The following is a 9,470-nucleotide window of genomic DNA, read 5'->3' as shown; positions in this document are numbered from 1 at the left end:
ACAGCTGTGCGTGACACATCACAAGTTTAAGTCTCTCTTTATTCACGTTTCTGGCATACAAGTCATTTTGTATGGTATTTCAGTTGTAAGCCTTGGATCAAATGGGTGATTCTTAGGTTTTCAGGTGAAATGATAAAACAAATGTAGGCGACAATTAAACAAAAACGTGTTTTAAGGAGTTGGAACTGCAGTGTTTCTGAAGCTGAATCCCAGCATTTTCCAGCCAACTCAGAATTCCTTCAGTTTAAAGCGCAAGGTCCTCGGGGCGCTTCTCCTGAAACCTGATCCTACCTTCTCTTTTGCACCACACTGCATGCAGAGACATCGCAATCTGCAGATTACTCTCATGCCAAGAAAAACACACAGGCTTATCGTTTCCCCCCTTCATCTTCCCTTTGCAACTCTTTCTGACGCTATGGACACTCGGGTGCGTACTTGTAGACAGACATACGTGACTTATATGCAGCACAAAGGCAGCGTGTAGGCACAGAGGGAGACACTAGCAGCCCCTACGCGGCTGGAAAAGGAAAAGCAGGCTGGGCAAAGCCGCGTCCCACTGCTTTCCTCTTCCCACGCTTCCTCCCCCCCAAATCTTTCAGTCTGGGCGGCTACGGCAGCTCAAGGGGTCCAAAGGCTGCTTGCATGTGGCAGTAGAGTGGAAAGCTTATGCGCCTGTGAATGCCGGGCCGTGATTGGAGCTCTTGGGCCAGACCCCGATGTAAAACGAAAGTAGATTGGCAGAGGCCCAGCGGCATGTGCCTGCTCCCTGGCTTTGTATACACACTTGCTTGCTTAGCCCTTTAACAATGGGCGAGGGGAGCTGCTCAGCCCTGTGGCAGCGCTGAGCTCCAGGGAAGCGCTCCGGTGAGATGCCCGGGGACATGCCTGTGGCTCTCCTGCCGCCGGGGCTGTGAGCGGGGCTGCTGCTCGGGGTAAGAGGCGGCTGCGCTGGGAGTTGTGGGGAAGTTCCTGCCGGAGCAGCCGGCGGAGGTTGCATGCCAAGCCCTTTGTTGTGGTGGGAGCCAGCTGCTGCTGCCGGGACCCCGGCTGCACCAGCAAACTGCTCAGCGCCTCCTCTGCTACCGTCCCCTCCGCTCTCTCCGCTGCTGGGTTTTCTCCGGGCAGTGCCGGGAAATGAGGCTGCCCCGGAGCCGTGCACCCGCCCGGGGGAGCCTGTGCCCTATACAGGCGGCGTCGATGGAAAAGGGGGAGCAGCTCCAGTGCGAGGCTGGAGCGGAGCCCAGCCGGGATCCGGGGGGACACGATGCTGCGCCTCACTAAGCAGTGCCCCGGGGTCTCCGCACTCAGCTCCCCCCGCCCTCCTCGCAACGTGCACGGCTATCAGCTGTGGCGGGGGAGCGGGGCTGCCGGTGCCTCCCCGGGGGAAGGGCGAGAGAGCCGAGCGTGCGCTGGGGGGAGAGGAGTAACTGGCTGCTTTTAATTGGGTGCAAATGAAGAGGGGCTAAGCGGGGGGGAGGTGGACGAGAATTAAACTGGGCTCTGCGGCTGGACTGAGCGGGCGCCGCTTCCTCCCCCTTTGCGCAGGCTTCGGCTGTTGCCTTTCGCCGTGTGCCGCTGTGACTCTCTGCCGTCCCGTCCCATGGAGCTGGAGAGGCAGTGGTGGAAAGGACAGCTGGCTGCCGACATCCACCAAGCGCTTCGCTACAAGGTACCTTGAGCAGGGCTCTGCGGGGACTTTGCGGCAGAGGGAGCCGGGCCCCTTACTCGGCTGCAGCCTCCGGGCTGCGCGGGCAGGGGGCTGAGCAGGGTAGAAGGCTCAGCTCTTCCCTTCCTGAATGAGCCCGTCCCCCTCTCCTGCCAGACAGTCCCTAGAAGGGAGTGAGGGGGCAGTGCCCCGGACAGGTCAAAGGGCAAGGCGACTTACTGTTCCTTTTGTCTCAAGCCTGTATCGCTAGGTTCTTAGAGGATTTAGCCGCCGGGGGGGATCCTGTTTGTGGGCCTTTTAAATTCATATGTCCTGAAATCTTAAAACTAGCTTCTCCATCTGCAACATGGGCTAAGATCCTCCTGTGGGGTTGGAAGGATGGATTCATTCACTGGGTTTTTGCAAGATGCTTTGGGCTCCTCAGCTGCAAGAGTTTGCCTGTTTTCCCACGGGCATTAAAGTTAGGTAAAGTAAATTGACACGAGCTGCAGCACTTGCTTGCACTGCGTTTCAGGCCTCTCAGTACATAAAGGCATTGATTAACATGTGATAGTGAAGCTGGTTGGCTCCTTGCAGGCAAGGGGGGAGGAGGAGTAGTTGTTAAAAGGCTATCAGAGGGAAGCTAGTGCTACAGGTCTTGGCAGAAAGTTTCCCCACCTTATTAAGAAGGCTGGACCCTAATTTTTCAGGTACCCTCCCTGGGTAAAAAGTATGGTAACCTCCAGCAAAATTACTATGTCAGTGCTAAATTTGGTTGTAGATCTATTTATAACAGTCATTATTTCTAAATCTGCTGTATAAAAGGAGAATAAACACGCTAGTTTAAAGTCAGGTTAATTGAAAACTTCACGGAAAAAGACAGCTCCAGCAGAATATGTGGTAACAACTGAACTGCTGAGATCTGTAATGTATATACTGTCCTGATTATCTGTACTGAATCCTGAGTATTTACACAGCTATTCCTCTACCTCTGCCCTTTGGTCATGGTGCGTTTGGCCCTTTTTTTGGAAGTATTAATAGATCTAAATTTAAATTGTATTTTAAAAAAATGAGCTACTATGTAGAAGAGTGCTCTATAAGTGGGTGCATTAACAATAATAAATTTTAGGGCAATTCTGTTTTGAAACTCCTCTTAGCTCTGAGCTGACTCATGTCCATGTTTGTGGATATTGCTTCTTGATAATAAGGCTTACCTTATCCCTAGACTGTTGTAAATAGGGTAACAATCATTTAACCTAGTAAAAATGTGACTAAGCAGTTTTGGTGATTGCATTAACTTTCTTGATGGCCAGATCACTTAAGCAATGCACGTTACTGGGCCCATGTACAAGAAATAACAAGTACAACAGATTCCAATTGCGAAGGAAAGTAAATAACTTCTGACAACTTTAATAATCTTACAGTTTGAAGCTATTTAAAAGAGGTGGTTATTTTAAAGATAATCATAGGATTTTGTCTTGAATTTACCTTACACTCGTGATATGCAGGAGGTTAGATTAAAGGATCATAATGGTCCATTCTTGCCTGAAAGTCTATGGATCTGTAAACTTTCCAGTTATCTCAGCTCTAAGCTGGTGTCTCAAAATAGGCCCCCTGCTGGGAAATGTTGTTACACTAAGCATTATAATCCCAAACCATGTCAAATCTGAGTTCCAGAGTGTAGCTCTTTCTCTCTGTTCATTTGTGATAGTGAAGATCAGCTGTGTTGTTTGGCTGCAGTTGCCTGGAATTCTGTCTTCCACAATGCAGAACACCGTGCTAGCAGTTAAGGCTCTTGTCCTTGGAACATTCAGCCTTTCAGAATCTGAATTTTTTTGTAGTCGGACCATGCCACAAGGGTTTTTCTTTGTCAGTCCGTCATTATGTTCAGTCAAACCTTGTTTGGCTTGTTTGTTTCTAAGTTTGAGGCCAAGTGAGCTTTATAAGAGTGTTCTATTTTAAATAATTGTTCTGTAGAATCTAGATCGGGGTAGGCAACCTATGGCACGTGCGCCAAAGGCGGCACACATGCTGATTTTCAGTGGCACTCACACTGTCTGGGTCCTGGCCACCAGTCCAGGGGGCTCTGCATTTTAATCTAATTTTAATGAAGCTTCTTAAGTATTTTAAAAACCTTATTTACTTTACATACAACAACAGGTTAGTTATATATTATAGACTTTTATAGAGAGAGATCTTCTAAAAATGCTAATATATTGCTGGCACGTGAAACCTTAAATTAGAGTGAATAAATAAAGACTCAGCACACCACTTCTGAAAGGCTGCTGACCCCTGATCTAGACACACCTTATATAGGTGTCATAAGATAATAAATAGGTATCCTCAGCAAGAGAACAGTTCCACTCTGTGAAAATAAATAGCAAAATCATGACTGTGCTTCCTAAAACCTGCTTTGAAAATTTCTTTATGTATTAACCCAGTCAATTTTCTTATGTATTTTTCACAAGTATATTTGCATAAAAATAATAGTGGTTGTACTACAACTATATGCTGCTCTCTATCTAGGAGCTGAAGCTTCCCTCCTACAAAGGCCAGTCTCCCCAGTTAAATCTGAGAAGATATTTTGCAGACCTGATTGCCATTGTGAGCAATCGTTTCAGACTCTGTCCTGCTGCGCGACATCTTGCTGTCTATCTGCTGGACCTCTTCATGGACCGCTATGATATATCCATTCAGCAGCTACATGTGGTTGCTCTTTCCTGTTTACTTTTAGCAAGTAAGTATTATGCACTAATCTGACGAAGTGGGTATTCACCCACAAAAGCTTATGTTCCAATATGTCTGTTAGTCTGTAAGGTGCCACAGGACTTTCTGTTGCTTTTTACGGATCCAGACTAACACGGCTACCCCTCTGATACTTAGCACTAATTTAACTGACTTAGTTTCTTGTACCAACTAAAGGATCATTCTGAGGTGATCAAGTAGATTTAGAAGGAAAATTATATATAAAAGATTAGCACAGTGGAATTTGGTCCAATGTGCGGGCCTCTCTCAGGACCTTCAAATTCTGGGGGTTTGGGAAGGACACTAAAAGCTACAATCACAGATCTATGCTTACATCACAAATAAATTGACTGAAGTTTTTAAAATAAAATTTAAGAAGGAATTACAAGAAAATGAGCCCTCTTTTAAAGGCAGTCACCTGCCACCTCCCAAGTTGCCAAATTACACACAGAAAAAGGAGAAAAGTCTCCTCTGTTGTAGGTGCTGAAAAGACATTTTGAATGTCACTTTTGGATTTATATCCTCTTCTGAGAACTAAAATACGAACAAAACGGTTAGAGTAAACAGGTACCTTCCACAACTGGAAAAACCAAAAGAATTAATTTGGTGGACTGAGTCCCACTGCTACTGAAGAGTCCTTATTTACTGAAAGAACATAACTTCACCTTCTGTAGAAAGAGTGTAAGAAAGGAGGAAAGTGGGGTGAAACTGGGATAGCAAAACAGTGGTGAGTTCCATAGAAATGTGGCACTTGCATCCATTATTGGTGGGCTTTTACATGTATAACTTCACGTTAGACTTAAAACATGCATGTATGACAAGGCAAAGTCCAGGGTGGAGCTACTACTGTTACTTATATTACTGCAGCACCTAGATGTTCGAGTGTGGAGCAGGATCCCATTGTGCTAGGTACTGTACAAACACAGAACAAAAAGATGGTCCCTGTCCCCTGGGACTTACAATCTAAGTACTGATGAACTTAAAAGGAGGGTCAGTTGTGGAAGTCTGCATAACTGACAATATGCATTTCCAGATACATGTTACTGAAGCTCATTTGATTTAGAGCGAAGGGCTCAATTTCTGCTTAAGTCCGTTATTGAATTTAAACGTGCCTGTAAACACTGAAATCATTAGAGCCTCTATACCAAGTTGATTCCTCCTACTACATTTTGAACAGGGAAAGACTTTTTTTCTTTAAAGCTAAAAACTAAAGGTGGACTCTTGCACTATTTTTTTTTTTTTTTTTTTTAAGGCTAGTCTCAATGGTACTTCAGCAGTTACTAGGATAGGTTTTAGGATAACTTAATGAATAACAAGAAGTCATTTATGAAATACAGGCTACACCATACCATCATCAGTATTCTCTCTTTGCAACTGGCTCTTGTTTTTGTGAGAGAATCTATGAAGAGACAACAGGAAGTGTGACACTGCTGTAATATCTTATAGGTTACATAGCAACTATCTGCTGAAGCTTAACCCTTGACAGTATGCCTCTCCTCTCCTCAGCAGAATCGTCCCATTGAATTTTGCATGCAGGAGCCTATTTGACATGGCAAAACAATTGTATAGCAAGTGTTCACATTGAAAAATACCCTAATGTTATAGATACACCAAACTGCATTTGCTGCTATGTTGTATTCATGTTTCTAATTGTATTTTTCTTCCTCTCCCCTGCCCCAAGGTAAATTTGAAGAAAAGGAAGACAGTGTCCCTAAGCTTGAACAATTGAACAGCTTGGGTTGTATGACTAACATGAATCTGGTATTAACAAAACAGAACTTGCTACACATGGAGCTGTTGTTGCTAGAAACATTTCAGTGGAACTTGTGCCTCCCAACTGCTGCTCACTTCATTGAATACTACCTTTCAATTGCCGTCCATGAGACAGATCTCCACGATGGCTGGCCAATGGTTTCCTTAGAGAAGACCAAGTTGTACATGGCAAAATATGCGGATTACTTTCTGGAAGTATCTCTGCAAGGTGTGTTGCATGGTTTAGTTAATACAAATATTATTTAAGAAATAAGATTGCGTCTGACTCATCTAAACAATTTTTGTGTCTATCCAGATCATGCATTTTTAAATTATGCCCCTTCGTTAGTGGCTACTGCATGTGTGGCTTCTTCAAGGATTATCCTACGTCTCTCTCCAACATGGCCAACTCGACTGCATCGTCTTACTGCATACTCCTGGGACTTCCTGGTTCCGTGTATTGAACGACTGTTAATGTAAGCTTATGCTGGCTTCTCATTTGTAAAGGCTTTGTCTCTGTAACAGCATGGTATATTTCAAGGGCATTTACACTAAAAAAACTAGTTACAAAAACAATAGTTTATTTAGTAGTGAGTTTGTGCAGCATCTATGTCAAAAGTACCCAGATACTATACAATATTTATTAAGCCAACCTAAAGTCAGTCCCTCTCTGCTTTTCAAAAAACCTCACCTGACCTAACTCCCTTCATCCCTCCTACTCCCAGCAAATAAAATACTCAGACAAAAGCACAACAGAAGGAAAAAGACATGCAGCATGATCTGAAAGTCATCAAACTTGAGCTGCAGCAGGCAGTCAAGTAACAAGTTCAAAAGATTGGAGTATGGGGAAGCAAGGGGAGGACTTTCACCTGAGTGCCTTTGGGGTGCTGTAGCAGATCTTAGCTGTTCCAAATGAACCTGTGAAAGAAGATTCCTTAAATAACTGGCTCCCAATCTGCATAGAGCTTTAGGGAATTGAATTTAATAGGTATCCAGTGAATTGTACTGAGCACACAGGAGGTCTACCTAAGCCTCTGGAATTTAGAACTTTCTGAGTAGAGCAGGCTCCCTGTGGAGCATGTTAGAAAAGTGTGGATAGTTATGAAGGGGCCCACAACTAAGAGGAGGAAACTTGCCTTCTCATTATTTATAAATGAAAAAACTGCAGGCCAGTGTTATCTACATATCAGATGTGCCAAGGGATCCAATGGGACCACAAGACTGAACCATACTAGAAAAGGATGAAAGTACATCCCCAATTAATCAATTCCATTCTTCTGGATGAATCCCTAGGCCAGCAGCCTCACTTCCATCTTGTTGACAATTGCTCCCATCCACATCCAAACTTTGGTTAGCACATAAAGAACAGAAAAATCTGAATCCAGACTTGATGAGAAACTGTCCTGTGCATGCAGGTGTTACTCTAGCCCATAACTATATGCCTTGATGCCCTTGCATACTGTACACAGTAATCATGAGGCATTACAGACTCAAAGCTTGTGGCAGAACAAGGACACCAAGAATGCCATTGGGGTGGGAAAGAAAGTACTCAACACCTTTCTGGAAGGCCTAAGAGGAAGGGGAAGAGCGACTGCAGGGTTACTCCAGCAAGGCACCATGAGCAAGCCAGTAATCCCTCGTGATCAGTAGTATCAATGACTCAGAAGTTGAGATGGTCACAATACAATCATTCATTGCTAGGAGCACGTTAGCCACCAAAAATGTCACTTTCAGATTCTCTCACACTGATGTCACTGTAATGTTGTACTAGCAAATGTTACTGCTCTGACCTCTTTGTATCCAAGCAGACTACTTTCATTAACTCTTAAATGCAAATGCTTCTATTAAGATTGTAGCCTTTTAAAAAGTTGTTGGCCCTAACCGTTAAAATCATTTAAACTTCCCAGTGTACATCTTTAAAGAATACGAATCGCTTCTTAAATGGCCTTTTCAAAATAGTTTTGGATATTTAAAGGCTGTTAGTTTTATGGTTAGAATACTCTTAAAACTGTACATAAAGTTGACTAAAATAGTCTTATTTTCTCTTTGTATTGTAGTGCTCATGATAATGATGTAAAAGAAGCAAACAAGCAAAAAGGACAACATGCCCAGCCTGCCCAACACAGTGCGTTTCCCACCCAGACTCCAACTCCACAGCAGGCTCATGTTCAACAACATGTATCACAGTATCTCCAGGCGCATCAAGCTCCATTACAGTATCACCATCAAACCTCACAACAGCAAAACTGTCAGCAGATGGTGTCAACTAGTCACACGTCCTCTTACCCACTGCAGACTTGCCCTGCTGGCTTACAATCCAGCGTTCAGGCTCGAGGTCACATACAGACTGGTGCTAGTATGTCACTAGCAGTTCCAATAGAAGTGAAGCCATGTATAAGTGTCTCGTACAACCGGAGTTACCAGATCAATGGACGGTATCCTTGTATTACTCCCTGCTTTGAGAGGTGATGAATACAAATTTAGATACCCTAATTTTTGTCAAACCTCAAATAAGTTTGAGGGCAACATTCTAAATAAAAGTAGCACTCTTTCCAGAAGGAAAACCGCTGGATTGGCAACCGATTAGCTCAAGTACAGAATCTCCAAAGAATGAGCATGTAGTATGTTTTCAAAAAGGAATGTGTGCGTGGCAGTCATGTGCTAATACTTTTGACGCTTCAGTGCACTGTGTGCTCTAACAGCCACCTTTGAAATACAGGTCAAGAGAAAAATGGCTGTGGACTGGCTAGAGGCATATCTTTTAATGAAGGAGATATACAGTATTACTTTGAAGAGGCCGTATTTATGCAATACTTCCATATAGTACTGAATAAGATTTACTTTTGGTAAATTGAAACATAAGAATCCACTGAGCAATGGTGGGCTTCCCCAGAAACACTGGGGCCACGTAGAGAGAAACAAACTTTCACTGACTAAATCAGTAATGCAATTACTTGTCATTTTTTTGCTCATGCTCTTACAATGTAAAATGTATGTCCAATTTAAGGCACTTGAGTTAACTGATTTTTTTGTTGTTGTTGTTGTTGTTTTTAAATCTTGTGCCTCACAGGCCAGATGTTACTCTAAACATCCGAATCAAAAGGGGGGAAAAAAAATGTAACACTTTCTCACTAACTCAGGGAATTATCTATTCAGAATGACTCTGTGCTGCTTGTGTGTACACTTAACTGGGTGTAATCTAGGGTGGTATTTCTTTCAGGGCATCTACAGTGCAGAGTACCAAAGGGATTTGTAAGTGTATAAAGTATAAGTGTAGTCCTAACTACTCCCTGCCACCCAACACTCTCGTTATCAAATGATTTACAGA

General features: G+C 43.7%; 1 protein-coding gene across 1 annotated transcript; it reads left to right on the top strand.

The window, feature by feature from the left end:
- The first annotated feature begins 821 nt into the window (after nucleotides 1-821).
- Nucleotides 822-9,082, top strand: CCNJ (cyclin J). The gene is made up of 6 exons (XM_032770262.2): nucleotides 822-932; nucleotides 1,546-1,669; nucleotides 4,172-4,382; nucleotides 6,072-6,371; nucleotides 6,459-6,618; nucleotides 8,200-9,082. Exons 2-6 carry the CDS (start codon nucleotides 1,601-1,603, stop codon nucleotides 8,609-8,611), a joined length of 1,152 nt encoding a protein of 383 aa, XP_032626153.1. The 5' UTR covers nucleotides 822-932; nucleotides 1,546-1,600; the 3' UTR covers nucleotides 8,612-9,082.
- Nucleotides 9,083-9,470: the final 388 nt, after the last annotated feature.

The sequence above is a fragment of the Chelonoidis abingdonii genome, chromosome 15, assembly GCF_003597395.2.
Source record: "Chelonoidis abingdonii isolate Lonesome George chromosome 15, CheloAbing_2.0, whole genome shotgun sequence".
Lineage (NCBI taxonomy): Eukaryota > Metazoa > Chordata > Testudines > Testudinidae > Chelonoidis > Chelonoidis abingdonii.
Note: the sequence above shows the minus strand (reverse complement) of the source record. Positions and strands in the feature narration are given on the sequence as shown.

What these genes read in the sequence shown, in the direction of transcription:
- CCNJ (XM_032770262.2), top strand. Translation starts at nt 1,601, where the DNA reads ATGGAGCTGGAGAGGCAGTGGTGGAAAGGACAGCTGGCTGCCGACATC. An exon ending in ACCAAGCGCTTCGCTACAAG is followed by an intron (nt 1,670 to 4,171) that starts GTACCTTGAGCA and finishes CTCTCTATCTAG; the next exon opens with GAGCTGAAGCTTCCCTCCTA. An exon ending in TTCCTGTTTACTTTTAGCAA is followed by an intron (nt 4,383 to 6,071) that starts GTAAGTATTATG and finishes CCCTGCCCCAAG; the next exon opens with GTAAATTTGAAGAAAAGGAA.